This window comes from Nerophis ophidion, linkage group LG03, assembly GCF_033978795.1.
Source record: "Nerophis ophidion isolate RoL-2023_Sa linkage group LG03, RoL_Noph_v1.0, whole genome shotgun sequence".
Taxonomy (NCBI): domain Eukaryota; kingdom Metazoa; phylum Chordata; class Actinopteri; order Syngnathiformes; family Syngnathidae; genus Nerophis; species Nerophis ophidion.
The window spans coordinates 47,968,243-47,986,303 of NC_084613.1; the positions used below are offsets into that span (position 1 = coordinate 47,968,243).

At 39.6% G+C, this 18,061-nt stretch overlaps 1 protein-coding gene across 1 annotated transcript in view; it reads right to left on the reverse strand.

Annotated features, from left to right (window-relative positions):
* The window catches only part of plcb2 (phospholipase C, beta 2), a 77,443-nt gene that overhangs the window by 33,178 nt on the left and 26,204 nt on the right, over window positions 1-18,061 (reverse strand). The window contains exons 12-23 of the mRNA XM_061895439.1: window positions 14,000-14,082; window positions 13,805-13,889; window positions 11,678-11,894; window positions 11,509-11,591; window positions 10,287-10,383; window positions 10,090-10,174; window positions 9,888-10,012; window positions 9,556-9,707; window positions 5,891-6,055; window positions 5,698-5,797; window positions 5,469-5,573; window positions 4,782-4,846 (exon numbers count right to left, since the gene is read on the reverse strand). Coding sequence (XP_061751423.1) covers window positions 4,782-4,846; window positions 5,469-5,573; window positions 5,698-5,797; window positions 5,891-6,055; window positions 9,556-9,707; window positions 9,888-10,012; window positions 10,090-10,174; window positions 10,287-10,383; window positions 11,509-11,591; window positions 11,678-11,894; window positions 13,805-13,889; window positions 14,000-14,082 — 1,362 coding nt within the window. The remainder of the gene's footprint in view (window positions 1-4,781; window positions 4,847-5,468; window positions 5,574-5,697; window positions 5,798-5,890; window positions 6,056-9,555; window positions 9,708-9,887; window positions 10,013-10,089; window positions 10,175-10,286; window positions 10,384-11,508; window positions 11,592-11,677; window positions 11,895-13,804; window positions 13,890-13,999; window positions 14,083-18,061) is intronic.

Sequence of the window (18,061 nt, forward strand, 5' to 3'; positions counted from 1 at the left end):
GAGGACTCCCTAGTTCATCTTGCACCTTCTCAGGTTTGCCTGTATTTTTCTAGCCTTGTCTAGCGTTCTTATTTTGTACTTTATTTTTCTGTTTTACTTCTTTCATGAAGTATTTTTCGTAGCCTTGTCTAGCGCTTTTTGTTTTGTGTAGGTTAATTCTCTTAGTAATTTTTAAATGGTGTGTTTTTGTCTTTTCCACCATCGCCTTTGTTTTGTTACTTTGTGCTTCCTCAGAAATAAAAGGAATAACTATTGTCCACAAACAATACGTCTCTGCATCCTTGGGATCCACCTCACCAGATCGTTACAGAAAGGACATTATGACAAAAAGTAAAGTAACACATTTCCAAAAGTACAGGTACACTTTTTAAAAAAGTAAAGAGACACAATCGCAAAAAGTAAAGATACACAATTACGTGAAAAATAAGGGGACGAAGTTACATGAACCAAAGGAACACAAGTACAACTAGTAAAGGGAAATAAATAAAACTATTAAAGGAACACAATTACAAAAAGTAAAAGAAGTGAATTGTATTTATTTAGCGTTTTTCTCAAGTGACTCAAAGCACTTTACATAGTGAAACCCAATATGTAAGTTACATTTAAACCAGTGTGGGTGGCACTGGGATCTGGTGGGTAAAGTGTCTTGCCCAAGGACACAACGGCAGTGACTAGGATGGTGGGGGCGGGAATCGAACCTGCAACCCTCAAGTTGCTGGCACGGCCGCTCTACCAACCGAGCTATTTAAAAAAGTAAAGAGACACAATTACAAAAAGGTAAAGGAACACATTTACAAAGAGTAAAGGAATACAATTACATAAATTAAAGGGACACAATTACTAAAGTAAATAGACACAAATACACAAAAACACAATTATAAATAATATTTCACCATCACACCTAATTAGTGTATAATTAATTATATATAATAATAATTTTATATATATATATATATATATATATATATATATATATATATATAATTTTGCTTTATTTTTATACTGTGTCTATGACTTCGTCAGAGTTAGACATGCGTTCTACTGAGGTGGCAAATTATGATGCGTTCAGTTTATCGCAGCGCCAAGTAGACAATCTGAAAATTCCCGTCATATCAATTCCTAGATATGGTCGTAATTATTTTAAGTACACTGCGCATAATAAACGCAACATTATTAATATTGCTACTACGGATAATTTTATCAACAACTCCTTAAAACAGCCCACTACCTATAATACGGGCTTTCTAAACATCAGATCTTTGTCTCCCAAAACGTTATTAGTCAATGAGGTCATTAGAGACAACAACCTGGCTTAAACCAGACGACTTTTTTGCGATAAATGAGGCATCCCCTCCTAACTATACGAATGCGCATATTGCCCATCACCTCAAAAGGGGAGGGGGTGTCGCACTAATATACAACAAAAACTTTAACTTTAGTCCTAACTTAAATAATAAATATAAATCGTTTGAGGTGCTTTCTATGAAGTCTGCCACACCTCTGCCTCTGTGCCTGGCCGTTATCTACCGCCCCCCAGGGCCCTATTCGGACTTTATTAGTGAATTCTCAGAGTTTGTTGCTGATCTAGTGACGCACGCCGATAATATAATTATAATGGGGGACTTTAATATCCATATGAATACCCCATTGGACCCACCGTGCGTGGCGCTCCAGACTATAATTGATAGCTGTGGTCTTACACAAATAATAAATGAACCGACGCATCGCAGCGGTAATACGATAGACCTAGTGCTTGTCAGAGGTATCACCGTCTCCAAAGTTATGATACTCCCGTATACTAAAGTAATGTCCGATCATTACCTTATAAAATTCGAAGTTCAGACTCATGTTCGGCAAGCTAATAATAATAATAACTGCTATAGCAGCCGCAACATTAATGCTGCCACAACGACGACTCTTGCGGACCTACTGCCCTCGGTAATGGCACCGTTCCCAAAGTATGTGGGCTCTATTGATAACCTCACTAACAACTTTAACAACGCCCTGCGCGAAACCATTGATAGTATAGCACCGCTGAAGTTAAAAAAGGCTCCAAAAAGGCGTACGCCATGGTTTACTGAAGAAACTAGAGCTCAGAAATTATTATGTAGAAAGCTGGAACGCAAATGGCGCACGACTAGACTTGAGGTGCACCATCAAGCATGGAGTGATAGTTTAATAACTTATAAACGCATGCTTACCTTAGCTAAAACTAATTATTACTCAAATCTCATCCGCATTAATAAAAACGATCCAAAATTTTTGTTTAGTACAGTAGCATCGCTAACCCAACAAGGGCCTCCTTCCAGTAGCTCCACCCATTCGGCAGATGACTTTATGAAGTTCTTTAATAAGAAAATTGAACTTATTAGAAAGGAGATTAAAGACAATGCGTCCCAGCTACAACGGGGTTATAGTAACACAGATACGATTGTATATACGGCGGATACTGCAAATATCCAAAATAGTTTCTCTCGTTTTGATGAAATAACATTAGAAGGATTGTTACAACGTGTAAATGGAATAAAACAAACAACATGTTTACTTGACCCACTTCCTGGGAAACTTATCAAGGAGCTTTTTGTATTATTAGGTCCATCAGTGCTAAATATTATAAACTTATCACTTTCCTCGGGCACTGTTCCCGTTGCATTCAAAAAAGCGGTTATTCATCCTCTCCTTAAAAGACCTAACCTCGATCCAGACCTCATGGTAAACTACCGACCGGTGTCTCACCTTCCCTTTATTTCGAAAATCCTCGAAAAAATTGTTGCAGAGCAGCTAAATGAGCACTTAGCGTTTAACAATCTATGTGAAACCTTTCAATCCGGTTTCAGGGCAAATCACTCGACTGAGACAGCCCTCGCAAAACTGACTAATGATCTATTGCTAACGATGGACTCTGATGCGTCATCTATGTTGCTGCTCCTCGATCTTAGCGCTGCTTTCGATACCGTCGATCATAATATTTTCTTAGAGCGTATTAAAATACGAATTGGTATTTCAGACTCAGCCCTGTCATGGTTTAACTCTTATCTTACTGATAGGATGCAGTGCGTCTCCTATAACAGTGTGACCTCGGACTATGTTAAGGTAACGTGTGGAGTTCCCCAGGGTTCGGTCCTTGGCCCTGTACTCTTCAGCATCTACATGCTGCCGCTAGGTGACGTCATACGCAAATACGGTATTAGCTTTCACTGTTATGCTGATGACACCCAACTTTACATGCCCCTAAAGCTGACCAACACGCCGGACTGTAGTCAGTTGGAAGCGTGTCTTAATGAAATTAAACAATGGATGTCCGCTAACTTTTTGCAACTTAATGCCAAAAAAACGGAAATGCTGATTATCGGTCCTGCTAGACACCGACCTCTATTTAATAATACAACTTTAACATTTGACAACCAAATAATAAAACAAGGTGACTCTGTAAAAAATCTGGGTATTATCTTCGACCCAACTCTCTCCTTTGAGTCACACATTAAAAGCGTTACTAAAACGGCCTTCTTTCATCTCCGTAATATCGCTAAAATTCGCTCCATTTTGTCCACTAAAGACGCCGAGATCATTATCCATGCGTTTGTTACGTCTCGTCTCGATTACTGTAACGTATTATTTTCGGGTCTCCCAATGTCTAGCATTAAAAGATTACAGTTGGTACAAAATGCGGCTGCTAGACTTTTGACAAGAACAAGAAAGTTTGATCATATTACGCCTGTACTGGCTCACCTGCACTGGCTTCCTGTGCACTTAAGATGTGACTTTAAGGTTTTACTACTTACGTATAAAATACTACACGGTCTAGCTCCAGCCTATCTTGCCGATTGTATTGTACCGTATGTCCCGGCAAGAAATCTGCGTTCAAAAGACTCCGGCTTATTAGTGATTCCTAGAGCTCAAAAAAAGTCTGCGGGCTATAGAGCGTTTTCCGTTCGGGCTCCAGTACTCTGGAATGCCCTCCCGGTAACAGTTCGAGATGCTACCTCAGTAGAAGCATTTAAGTCTCATCTTAAAACTCATCTGTATACTCTAGCCTTTAAATAGACATCCTTTTTAGACCAGTTGATCTGCCGCTTCTTTTCTTTCTCCTATGTCCCCCCCTCCCTTGTGGAGGGGGTCCGGTCCGATGACCATGGATGAAGTACTGACTGTCCAGAGTCGAGACCCAGGATGGACCGCTCGTCGGGACCCAGGATGGACCGCTCGCCTGTATCGGTTGGGGACATCTCTACGCTGCTGATCCGCTTGAGATGGTTTCCTGTGGACGGGACTCTCACTGCTGTCTTGGAGCCACTATGGATTGAACTTACACAGTATCATGTTAGACCCGCTCGACATCCATTGCTTTCGGTCCCCTAGAGGGGGGGGGTTGCCCACATCTGAGGTCCTCTCCAAGGTTTCTCATAGTCAGCATTGTCGCTGGCGTCCCACTGAATGTGAATTCTCCCTGCCCACTGGGTGTGAGTTTTCCTTGCCCTTTTGTGGGTTCTTCCGAGGATGTTGTAGTCGTAATGATTTGTGCAGTCCTTTGAGACATTTGTGATTTGGGGCTATATAAATAAACATTGATTGATAAACATTGATTTTCACCAGGATACATCATTACTTCAAAAATGCAATTATGCCATATAGTTAGGGTCAGTAATTAATTTTAAGAGAACATTTAATTCTGGTGCACATACATAAAGAAACACATCAATTACGTTTACGTTCCATGGAATACTATGAAAATAAATGTGCTGAATACTCATGTAGGGTTTTTTTTAATTAATTTTTTTTACCTCTTTGAGCATCCTTGAAGTCTTTTCTGCGCCCTTTGTTGGATTGAATAAAGCATCTGTGAAATCTAAAACACAAATACACATGAATTTCAAGATGGGCTTTCAATTAAAATTGCTTAAACTTTCTTAAAATTGAGATTGTGAGACTTTGTACGCACACACACAGACACGCATGTTTTTTGTTTTAAAGACATTACACTGTTTAATCTTACTAGTATTATTCAATTATAACTAGGCTCTTCTGTAGTTTTTATGAAAGGTCCCAGAAGCACGTGGGGGGACAATAATAATCCATGAAGTCAAAAACATACTCACTCACTCCTAAATTTGTGCACGTAATAAAGACAATTTAATAGAAAAGCGATTAATTCATGCAATCGCTTCTCCTGCCAGCTGATAAATGATTGCTAGTGCACCGCCCAGGGCAAGTTGGCTCTGCTGCACTGGCCAGTGAGGCTGCTGGGTAATGAAGGGAGTGCAGGAGGAAGTGTTGGCCGTTGATGTCATGCTAACTAAAAATAATGCATAGTGCCACCTTATGTAAAATAGAAGTATTTGTTTGTGATGCAGTTCTGTGGGTAAAGTTAAAAAATACTCAACAATATTTAGCAATTCTATTTAAATTGTTCTGTTACAGGTCTAGTACCAAGCACATCCATCACAAAGGGCACTAAAAAAAACACACACCTGCAAAAGCAGCAGGGATGTAGTCCTTGACCTCGATGTACACAAAAAGGGCGGGCATTGTGAGCGGCTTGTTGCTCTCACTACGCAGACAGATGTGATGGAAGCCTGCAGGGCACACACCTCAGCAAGTTAGCAATAAATGCTCTAATCCTGTTTTCAGTAATATAAAGTAGAATGAGGATTTATGATTTCACTTTTTTTTTTTATTTTTTTTTTACATTTAACAGACCTGACTGAATGGCATCAAGTGGAATGATTCTGTGTCCAATGAATTTGCAATTTTCATCATTTACTACCATTCTCAGACTGGCTTTTTCTGGGAGGAGAATCTGTCACAAAAACATTTTAGCAACAGTAACAATTAAAATACACAAGACGTGTATTTTTGCATGCAATAACATGTTTGGAGGTCAAGCACGCACCTTTTCAAAGACAAAGGGATCTTCATTCCACACTGGGTTAATGGAGTTAGGTGTTGTGGACCACTTGGTGCGATATTTCTTCTTGGGGTCTCCTGGCAGCCCGATGACCTCCACCTCAACTCCTGTTCTCACGTTTTTGTCCGACAGAAACTGTCCCGAATAGATCTGGTGATGACACACGATAATTTTTTTGTGATTGTTTGTGATCAGGTTTAGAAGTTTTCCCTTTTTTTTCCAAGATACCAAATGCAATTGGAAAAATTGATATTCTACAATTGGGTGTTTAATGGAATCTTTTTCCCTGCGTGCAGTATGTCACAAACATAGTCCAACCAGGTTTTAATGCGCGTTAAACTGTGCAACAGCTGGTACGAAGGTACAATTTTAACCAAACATTTAAAAATGTGTACTGCTCAAACAGTGTCAACCTAAACAACATGATTGTATGTTACATAAGGACTTTACTGACTCTTAGCATGAAAACAATCACAGTATTTTCTTGCAGTCGCTTACGTTTGTGTGTGGCTTCACAATAAAGCTCTTTTACTGGCACATACTGCCTGTTTTTAGTCAGAGCGCATGCTGCTGATTTCAAAAATTAATGTTTGCCACTCTGTGTTTTTAGACCTTTTATTACAGTTTAACCTTGGTGGATGTCTGCACTCGACTTGGTTCTATACAGGTCTATTGTTTGTTTATTATAGAGCGATGCCTCGGTTTTCATACGCCCCACTTTTTGGGGGATTTGTTTTTTCCAGTTCTTGCACACTGCCTCAGTAATTGTACAGTCAAACATTGAGCATAACAAACTAGTCGGTTTGCCAAAGAGAATCTCATGCATAGATAACCCAGTCTTTACGCTTTCCTTATGGAATGCAGATGCAAATTGAGCCAACATGGGGCCAAAGAAAGTTGCAAGTGCCAGCACTTTGATAAAGAAGTTGAGAAACAAAAAAAGATCTAAGAAATAACCAATAGTCAAGTATGAAGGTGCTCCTTCCCGTTTCGCCTTCGCTGTCTTTGCAAGAGTGAACCAACGTAAGAGTGCTTTGTGATAACATTCTCTTGGCTAATTGTTAAGCTTGGCGTTACAAGCAAAAACTTGAGGTACAAGCATCCCGGCCATTAGTTGGTATAGAAAATGCCAGTGAACTAAAAAAAAACGCCCAAAACATCTGGTTTTACTCGTTAGCATTAGCTTATAGCCAGAGATGGACATCTTGCTTTTAAGTTAAAGTTAAAAAATAAAGTACCAATGATTGTCACACACACACTAGGTGTGGAGAAATTATTCTCTGGGGTGGAATGGCTCGGTTGGTAGAGTGGCCGTGTCAGCAACTTGAGGGTTGCAGGTTTGATCCCCGCTTCCGCCATCCTAATCACTGCTGTTGTGTCCTTGGGCAAGACACTTTACCCACCTGCTCCCAGTGCCACCCACACTGGTTTAAATGTAACTTAGATATTGGGTTTCACAATGTAAAGCGCTTTGAGTCACTAGAGAAAAAGCGCTATATAAATATAATTCTTTTCACTTCTGCATTTCACCCATCACCCTTGATCACCCCCTGGGAGGTGAGGGGAGCAGTGGGCAGCAGCAGTGGGCAGCACCAGTGCCGCACCCGGGAACCATTTTTGGTGATTTAACCCCCAATTCCAACCCTTAATGCTGAGTGCCAAGCAGGGAGGTAATGGATCCCATTTTTGTAGTCTTTGGTATGACTCAGCCGGGGTTTGAACTCAGGACCTACCGATCTCAGGGCAGACACTCTAACCGCTAGGCCACTGAGTGGTTTTATAACCATGATAGGGAAGAAAGTGAGTTTGAAGGACAGTGCTGAGAAGAATAAATCGATGATCGCCATTGAATTAAAGAAAGAAATCATCAAAAACATGTCCGCGCTTATAGCTAACTCTACGAATCAATTTGGGTGTATCACTGCTAGTCTGCACCATACTGAAGCAAAATGGGTCTCAGAAAATAATATCAAAATGGTGGATATTTAGCCATGAAAATATGGAAACGCTGCTGATGGTGTGTTTGACATGGAAGCAACTGGAAGGAGACACCATAGAAGTCCACTCTGCAAGGTAAATACTGTACTGATTATCACATTACGTCTTAAAACTACTGCAGTTGTCAGTAGTACATTCTATTGTATTGTTTCCAGCCAATATTTTCTATCTAAACCTTTGTTTAGGCATGTGACATGTTAAAGTGGTGGTAGTTTGGTAGGAACCAAGCAGCAATTTACTTGATTTGGAGACATTGATTTGAGATACAAGTGTTTTAAATTAAGAAAACAAATTAAGCTCCTAAGTTCAGGTACTCTACTTGTGTATTTGTTACACTCGTCCATCCATCCGTCCATTTTCTACCGCTTATTCCAGGGGTGTCAAACTCAAATACAGAGTGGGCCAAAATTTAAAACTGAACAAAGCCGCGGGCCAAGGTTGAACAAATTAACCTTTTATTAGGGACCCAAACAAGTTTTGCATTGAATATTGAACAAGCAAGGCTTATATACAGTAACTTTATAGTGACATGCAAAATCGAGTTTCAAATAATAATAATAATAATTAAAAAATATCAGTGAAATTATAAATATCAAATTAAATTTAAATACACATTTAATGCATATTTTCTATTTGCAACCCTCTGAGGTAAATATCAAAATATATTGTAGCGTCCCGAAAGAGTTAGTGCTGCAAGGGGTTCTGGGTATTTGTTCTGTTGTGTTTATGTTATGTTACAGGGCAGATGTTCTCCCGAAATGTGTTTGTGATTGTTGTTTGGTGTGAGTTCACACTGTGGTGCATATTTGTAACAGTGTTAAAGTTGTTTATACAGCCACCCTCAGTGTGACCTGTATTGCTGTTGACCAAGTATGCCTTGCATTCACTTATGTGTGTGTAATAGCCGCATTTATAACGCGAGTGGGCCTGCACGCTGTTTGTATGGAGGAAATGCGGACGTGACGACAGGTTGTAGAGAATGCTAAAGGCAGTGCCTTTAAGGCACGCCCTCAATATTGTTGTCCGGGTGGAAATCGGGAGAATGCTTGCCCCGGGAGATTTTCGGGAGGGGCACTGAACTTTGGGAGGATTGGCAAATGTGAGAAATTGCGGTGTTACAGCGGCACCGCTGCTGTGTAATAACAGCGGGCCAGTTAAAATGTTAATTTGATATTGCCTCAAGGGCCAAATTAAATTACACGACGGGCCAAATTTGGCCCGCGGGCCAGAGTTTGACACCCCTGGCTTATTCCTTTCGGGGTCGCGGAGGACGCTGGAGCCTATCTCAGCTAAAATTGGGCGGAAGGCGGGGACACCCTCAACAAGTCGCCACCTCATCGCAGGGTCAACACAGATAGACGGACAACATTCACATTCACATTCACACACTAGGGCCAATTTAGTGTTGCCAAACAACCTATCTCCAGGTGCATGTGTTTGGAGGTGGGAGGAAGCCGGAGTACCCGGAGGGAACCCACGCAGTCACGGGGAGGCCATGCAAACTACACACAGAAAGATTCCGAGCGCAGAATCGATCCCAGGACCTGTGTGTTGTGAGGCAGACGCACTAACCCCTGGCTCCACCGTGCTGCACTCGACTTTTCGGAAACTTGGAATGCTCAGTTTTTAAGCTGCTGAACTTGTGAACCTGCCTTAATAGTCAGCGTGATTGCCACAACTGTGTCAATCCTCTCGCAAAACGGGTCAAATTTCTTGTCTCCGCGTCTCAGGACATCGTGCTTGAGGATGTAGCCTGTCCTCCCATTGTATTCGAACAGAGCCATGTTCAGCTGCATGGGGAAGTCTGAAAAGACACACACTCTTCTCAGCACCAGGAGCGGTTTGGGAGTGGAGACAAATTAGATTGATGTTAAGGTGCAACACTGACCTGCTGTGGTGGAAACGAGAAACTCTGCCTACTAATGCCTGTGTTCTTTGCTGTATTAGTGATTTCTAAGCCTGGAATGAATGTGATTATTCTTACCCATTGTCTGATAGTTTAGCGCCACCATCTGGCAGCCTACAGTCCAAAAAGGCTGTGGGTTGAAATTGGAAGAGTCCATTCTTGTTCCTTTGGGGTAAATCCTGCTCATCTGCCTTTTATTATACCTGGTAGTGATTGTTTAGGAACAATTGCATCCTTTGACATTTTTGTGCATGCATTTTAGTACAATCTTAAAGGGTACTCCACAAATTCAACAGCAGTCTTGGCAATCATAGCCTCCCCTTTGGTCTCCACAAAAGATGAGATGACGTAACTCTTGTTTTTTTCTTAAAAAAAAAAAAAAAAAGTCAAATGTAAAGTTGTTGAGCTATAAGTTTGTTCACCTGTGCCAGTGAAACATAGTTTGCAATATGTTAATTTTCCAGAAGAACAACATACTCCTGGCGTTGTCAAAAGAGATGAATTTGTTTGGCTGGATGTAGTTAACCAGAGATGACATCGCCTCGTATGCTGTCACTTCCTGTCCAGCTGTGCCCTGTGAAGAATTGACAGGAAGATAGGATGGCTTGTGAAATGTTCCAATTCATATATATATATGTATATATATATATATATATATATATATATATATTGTTATGGCAATGTATACCTCATCACATGTCTTCATTTTTTCCTCGTCCTGATGATGACAAAGGTCTGTAATTTTCATCATAGGTACACTTCAACTGTGAGGGACAGAATGTGAAAAAAAAATCCAGGAATTCGCATTGTAGGAATTTTAAAGAATTTATTTGTAAATTATGGTGGAAAATAAGTATTTGGTCAACCATTCAAAGCTCTCACTGATGGAAGGAGGTTTTGGCTCAAAATCTCCCAATACATGGCCCCATTCATTCTTTCCTTAACACGGACCGATCGTCCTGTCCCCTTAGCAGAAAAACAGCCCCAAAGCATGATGTTTCCACCCCCATGCTTCTCAGTAGGTGTGGTGTTTTTGGGATGCAACTCAGTATTCTTCTTCCTCCAAACACGACGAGTTGAGTTTATACCAAAAAGTTCTATTTTGGTTTCATCTGACCACATGACATTCTCCCAATCCTCTGTTGTATCATCCATGTATCCATTTTGGTATAAACTTAACTCGTCGTGTTTGGAGGAAGAAGAATACTGAGTTGCATCCCAAGAACACCACACCTACTGTGAAGCATGGGGGTGGAAACATCATGCTTTGTGGCTGTTTTTCTGCTAAGGGGACAGGACGATCGATCCGTGTTAAGGAAAGAATGAATGAGGCCATGTATTGTGAGATTTGGAGCCAAAACCTCCTTCCATCAATGAGAGCTTTGAATGGTTGACCAAAAACTTATTTTCCACCATAATTTACAAATAAATTCTTTAAAATTCCTACAATGTGAATTCCTGGATTTTTTTTTCACATTCTGTCTCTCACAGTTGAAGTGTACCTATGATGAAAATTAAAGACCTCTGTCATCATTTTAAGTGGGAGAACTTGCACAATCGGTGGCTGACTAAATACTTTTTGCCCCTCTGTATATATATATATATATATATATATATATATATATATATATATATATATATATATATATATATATATATATATATATATATATATATATATTGTTATGGCAATGTATACCTCATCACATGTCTTCATTTTTTCCTCGTCCTGTTCCCCTGTGTCCTCTTGCTCTTCATTGTCCTCCCCTGTCACGACCGCCTCTGATGAAGCATCACAATTAGCATCCACGCATGCAAGCCTATTTTTGGAGTGTGACTTGGTTTCATTTAAAATCGGTCTCATTCACCTTGGTTCTCCATATCGCTGCTTGTCTGGTTGACAGGCTCTTGGTAGAGTGTGCCAATGTCTTGTGCGGGTAAAGTTGTGGCTGCCACCTGGTCACTGGCTGCTGCGCTACCCTTCTTGATTGTCTGGTTTGCCTTCTCATGGCTGCCCTTCTTGTTCTTGATCAGGATCTTGCCCATTAGCTCAGATGGACTCGGGATCTGCTGACCTGGCTTCAGCTAAAAAAGTAATGCAAAGATTAAAGAACTGTTAGAATAATTGTATCTAAGTTATTACAAAAACTTTGTGTTTCATTGATTTCCCGGCAAGAAGACAAAAGATGTTTTTAAACCTACCAAGAAGAAGGCTTGTAAAACTCCACTGTGTAGGGGGGGAAGCAACTTGAAAGTGTTCTGGTTCTTTCATGTATTGGAATCAACAGAAATATATTGTTGTGGAGAGACGCAGCCGACAGGCCGACAGCGGGCTGAGAGAAGCGGTCCTGACCATGATGGAGGCCAAGAGGTGGGGCATGCAGTGGCGAGGAGAGGCATGACGCACGCGGAGCGGCACGAGAGCGGCAATCAGAGTCAGGTGCGTAAGACACACACCTGCTCACAATCTCTCCATCCGCTGCTACAGCACAAGAAGGGCGAGGGAGGAACGACCGGGGGGAAGATGAAGGAGGAACGCCAGCACACGGCAACGACACCAGCGACGAGAGCGACCAGGCAAAGACATGAGCCCCCGCGGAAGACGCAACACCCGGCCACCGAAATGTGCGTGAAGATGAGCAGCCAAGGGCGCGCTAGAGAGTGGCGCGACCGATTGGGACACAACGACGCAGTTTATTGAAACAATAAATGTATGTCAACCCTGCTACGAGGTGTCGTGCATCCATGGTCCTGGCAACCCACATGGTGATGGCAGGAAGTCTGTCACAATTGTCTTCACCCAAGAACTACAAAAGCGAAGAGGAAGCAGGACCAGATTCCCCTCCAGACACCGCTTCTTTTTCTACTCTTTTAAGACCTCTTGTTTTGAACTCTTTTACGAACCTCTTTTTGAACTCTTTTTCAAACTCTTTTTTGAACTCTTTTACGAACCTCTTTTTTTAAACTCTTTTACGACCTCTTTTTTGAACCAACCTTTTCTTATTCACTGTTTTGTAATCAAAGGCGATGGCTGTTTACGACCCCGTCCCTTTGGAACTTGCTGTTGCCATGTGGTCAGGGAAGGTCCAAATAAAAGAAGGAGGCGTGCAATTTTTTGGCAGAGCGTGATGACACTATACAACGGTACAGATGTACATGTTTCTTCTCACTGAGCCAAATTGAATTCTGTCTCTGTTTAATTCTTTGCTTCTTGTCCTTTTTAATAGATGTCATCAGTGTTCGACCCTGACAACAACACTGGCACTTATTTCATAGATCTGGACCTAAAAATTATGTCTAAATGTCCCCCCAAAATACACACAATATGCTTCTTTCCTAAGGAGTTTCATCCTATTTTGGAATGCTCAGTTTTAAATTTAAAATTTGGTGGCCCTGCATCAGCCTACTGACAGCACCTACGGAAGCCTGGAGGAAATGTTATATTGTGTAGTATGTTATTTTTTTAGGATTTTCATTCCAAATTCACATAAGTCCGTCTAGAATTTGAAGGAATTATCAAATATTGCTGCCAGATACTGTATATTGATGCAGGTTGTAGCTTGTGCACATCACTACAACTGATGATACCAAAGGTTCACAACCATTGCATTCCTGCTATAAACTGCTGTGCAATTCATTAAAAAAAGGCAATTAGCTGGTGTCCAATTGTCAATCCAAAATGTGGTCCAACAGTGGATACACTAATGATAACGGAAAACTGATAGACGACTGACACTCACCTGATTCAAAGTCTTGACACATATGATGTGACAAAAAAATACACAATGAATGCACAGCTAAGATGCATGATGGAGAGCTGGTTTATAACGTAATGCACCACAAATAAAAAAATACAAATAACAATCGCACACCATATAACTTATGCTCAACTGATATACAACAGCTGCTGTACAGCGCCAACTTTTTTTTGCAGCTGTGTGTTGTATTTTATTGTGTTGACAGCGATGTGTGTGTTCCCGCACTAAAGCACTCACTGGGTATTTGTCCAGAGGCTCTGTCAGCAGGGCATTACCAAATATGGTTGTGCAGTGGTTGGCCATCTTCTCCTGCTGTTTCACCCTAGAACATGATAAAAAAATGTTTACTTAGCCAACATCCTCAGACACTGACTTTATGTTTCTATTGGGATCAATAAAATGTAACAATGCACTTTATGGAAATGCTCTTACGAGTCAACGTGGTTCTCAAAGGAAAGTATAACAGGATACTGTGAGGTTTTGAAGGCACTTTCAGCAATGGCCTCAATTACATCCTGTTGAGCATCACAAAAAAGACAGACATATTTGTTTTGCACTCAACCCATAATAGTAGAGAATGATAAAATAACTGATGTCTGGAGAGCACGTGAAGCCCAAAAATAGATGCCCTGACTTAAGCAGGTGTCTTCTTGTGTGCATGTGTGCAGGAATATGTGGTTGTGTGTGCATTTGTGTGTGGTGGTGTGTAGGATATCTGGGAAGCATTAACAGATATACCCTTTAATTATGAATGAATGAATGAATGGTTTATTTTGAGCCATGCAAACAAAACAAAAGAATGATATAAAATACAAAAGAAATATATATATATATATATATATATATACATTATATTCACACCTACATTGTAAACATCACATGTGACAAATCTTTTGTAGATGTCAAGATTGGCTCAAAAGGGAGTGGGAAGACGTAAACGTATTAGGACCCACCCCTATACATATACAATATATATATACAATATATAATACAATAATAATATAATTCAATTCAGTGGTTGCTGCGTAGACGCTATAGATTATCTATATATAATACATTTAAATTCACACACACTTACATATATATATATATATGCACACACACATATATACACATACACACATATATATACACATACATACATACAAATTATATATATATATATATATATATTTATATATATATATATATATATACATATACATACATACAATACATACATATACACACATAAGCACATACATACACATACATACACACATGCATATACCCAAAATACACACACATCCATCATATATCAGGGACGGCGTGGCGCAGTGGGAGAGTGGCCATGCGCAACCCGAGGGTCACTGGTTCAAATCCCACCTAGAACCAACCTCGTCACGTCCGTTGTGTCCTGAGCAAGACACTTCACCCTTGCTCCTGATGGGTGCTGGTTGGCGCCTTGCATGGCAGCTCCCTCCATCAGTGTGTGAATGTGTGTGTGAATGGGTAAATGTGGAAGTAGTGTCAAAGCGCTTTGAGTACCTTGAAGGTAGAAAAGCGCTATACAAGTACAACCCATTTATCATTTATATATACACCCACACAGACACACATCTATATAAATATTATATATATAATAGTATATATAATATACACTTTTGTCTATACATTATTAACAGTTTTTGGTGCCTATGGGAACAAGCGTTCATTTTGACTGTGTTACTAGTGGTTATTAGTGGATATATGACTGTGGAGCTGCTGCCCCTGATCAACAGGACCTGAGTACCACTCTTGCTATGTGTCCTATGCTGTGCTTTAAAAGAGACGAGGGGAGCCCCCTGCCAGAGGAGTTATTCACGAGCAAAAGAGCCCCCACTCGCCTGCCCTGTACTCCAGATAGTGTACCCAAATCCCTTTTCTTAGTTTCCATCGTCACCAATTCTTTTGTCAGAATTCATATTTGTTTATACATTTGCAGAATATTAGTATTACTCAAATTGCGTATAGGATTGCACACACACACAGACACACACACACACACACACACAAATCAATGTATTCCTCTTATTGATACTATTTCACATATTTTAACTAGTTAGGTAATGTCATAGAAGTAATAATAATAATAATGATAGTAACAACAATGACTACAACAATAATATTATTAACGATAATGATAACAATAATAATAATAATATGAACAATAGCAATAGCAATGACAATAAATGATGACAATAATACATATAAAATAATGATGATGATGATGATGATGATGATGATGACAATAACAACAATAATTATAATAATAATAATCATTATTAGCCAGTGATGGAGTTTAACACTTAGGCATCCATGTTCACATTCATATACATTGCCCATACCATTTTTTTGTAACTTGTTTTGAACTGATGGACATTTGGACATTGCTTGAACCCCACATCCAATCCGCTCCAAAGTTTCACTCCACGCACAGACACACACAAACTTTTCCTCGTAGATCTTACTGTTCGAATAGTAAATATACTACACCCCCTTAGATTATGAACTCCTTCTCTGTGTTTGAAATGCTTTTGAATATTGGCAGGTAGAACCTTTTTGTTTGCTTTAAATAGTAATTGAGCTGTATGAAAATCAACTAGATCAGGCAGTTTTAATAATTTAGAATTTAAGGAATGTGAGTGTGAATGTTGTCTGTCTATCTGTGTTGGCCCTGCGATGAGCTGGCGACTTGTCCAGGGTGTACCCCGCCTTCCGCCCGATTGTAGCTGAGATAGGCGCCAGCGCCCCCCGCGACCCTAAAAGGGAATAAGCGGTAGAAAATGGATGAATGGATGGAAATAAAATATTTGTGTGGTCACAATACCCCACCTTGTGTAGAATTCTTATTGCACGTTTTTGGAGTGTAACCAGGGGATGTAATGACGTTTTGTAGTTGTTGCCCCAGATTTCTATGCCGTAATTTAGATATGGCAAGACCAATGAACAATATAATAAATGCAGAGCTGTGTAATTTAAGAATAATTTGGATTTATTGATAATAGAGATGCTTTTGGAGATTTTGCTTTGTATATGTCTTATGTGTGGTTTCCAGCTTAATTTATTATCAATAGTGACTCCTAAGAATTTAATTTCTGACACAGTTTCTAGAATCACGTCATCTTTATTTATTTCTGGGCCTGGATTGGAATAGCCAAATAACATAACTTTTGTTTTCTTTAAATTAAGGGATAATTTGTTTATATCTAACCATTATTTTCAAATCTACACAAACATGACTTCATGATATGGTAAAAAAGTACTGTGATATTGTCTTCCTATCATGCCTTGCAGAACTTTTGTAACTCTCCAAGAGTTCACGAGTTTGTTGTACCGTTAAGTTGTTGTTGTTTTTTTTATCCCCAGTAGTAGTGTTAGTAGTAGTAGTCAGGGGTGTCTCAATACAACTTTTTCTGGCCGGATACAATACCAATATTGGACCTACGAGTAGTAGCCGTTACCGATATGACATATTTAAGCTTTGTTGATTAGTTTGGTAACACTTCAGTATGGGGAACATATTCACCATTATTAGTTGCTTATCAACGTGCAAATTGATAACATATTGGTTCTTAATTAGTCATTATTGAGTACTTATTAATGCCTTATGCTGCATGGCCTTATTATACAACTAGTAAGCCATTAACTAAGAGTGTTCCCTCAATAACCTCAGAATTATTTCTTATTAGTAACCCTAACCCTTATATGTTTCCGTAGTGTCCAAATAACTCTCAATTAAGACTTTGTTACTTAGACTATGTTCTCCATACTAAAGTGTTACCATTAGTGTTTTTGGCAATACCTAGTGATCACAAAAAATCATGAAGTTAAAGGGGAACTGCAGTATCTTGGGAATTTAGCCTATTGTTCACAATCATTATGAGAGACAAGAAGACGTCTTTTTTTTTGTACGATTTTAAAAATAATAAAAAACGCTTGAAAGATGCTAATGAATGTCACCGTTGGAGCATTCAAAAGCCTCTAAAACAGGGGTCACCAACGCGGTGTCCGCGGGCACCAGGTCGCCCGTAAGGACTAGATGAGTCGCCTGCTGGCCTGTTCTAAAAATAGCTCAAATAGCAGCACTTACCAGTGAGCTGCCTCTATTTTTTACATTATATTTATTTACTAGCAAGCTGATCTCGCTTTGCTCGACATTTTTATATCTAAGAGAGACAAAACTGAAAATGAATTTGAAAGTCCAAGAAAATATTTTAATGATTTGGTCTTCACTTGTTTAAATCCAATCCAATCCAATCCACTTTATTTATATAGCACATTTAAACAACAAAATGTTTTCAAAGAGCTGCACAACAATATTAAAACAAAATTCAAATACTATCCTGAGCTACACCAATGACTGAATAAAAACTAAAAGTAAATAATAATAAATAAATACATATAAAACCAATATAAAAACAATATAAAATAAATATGATTAAAAACGATATTAATAACATTCATTCATTTTTT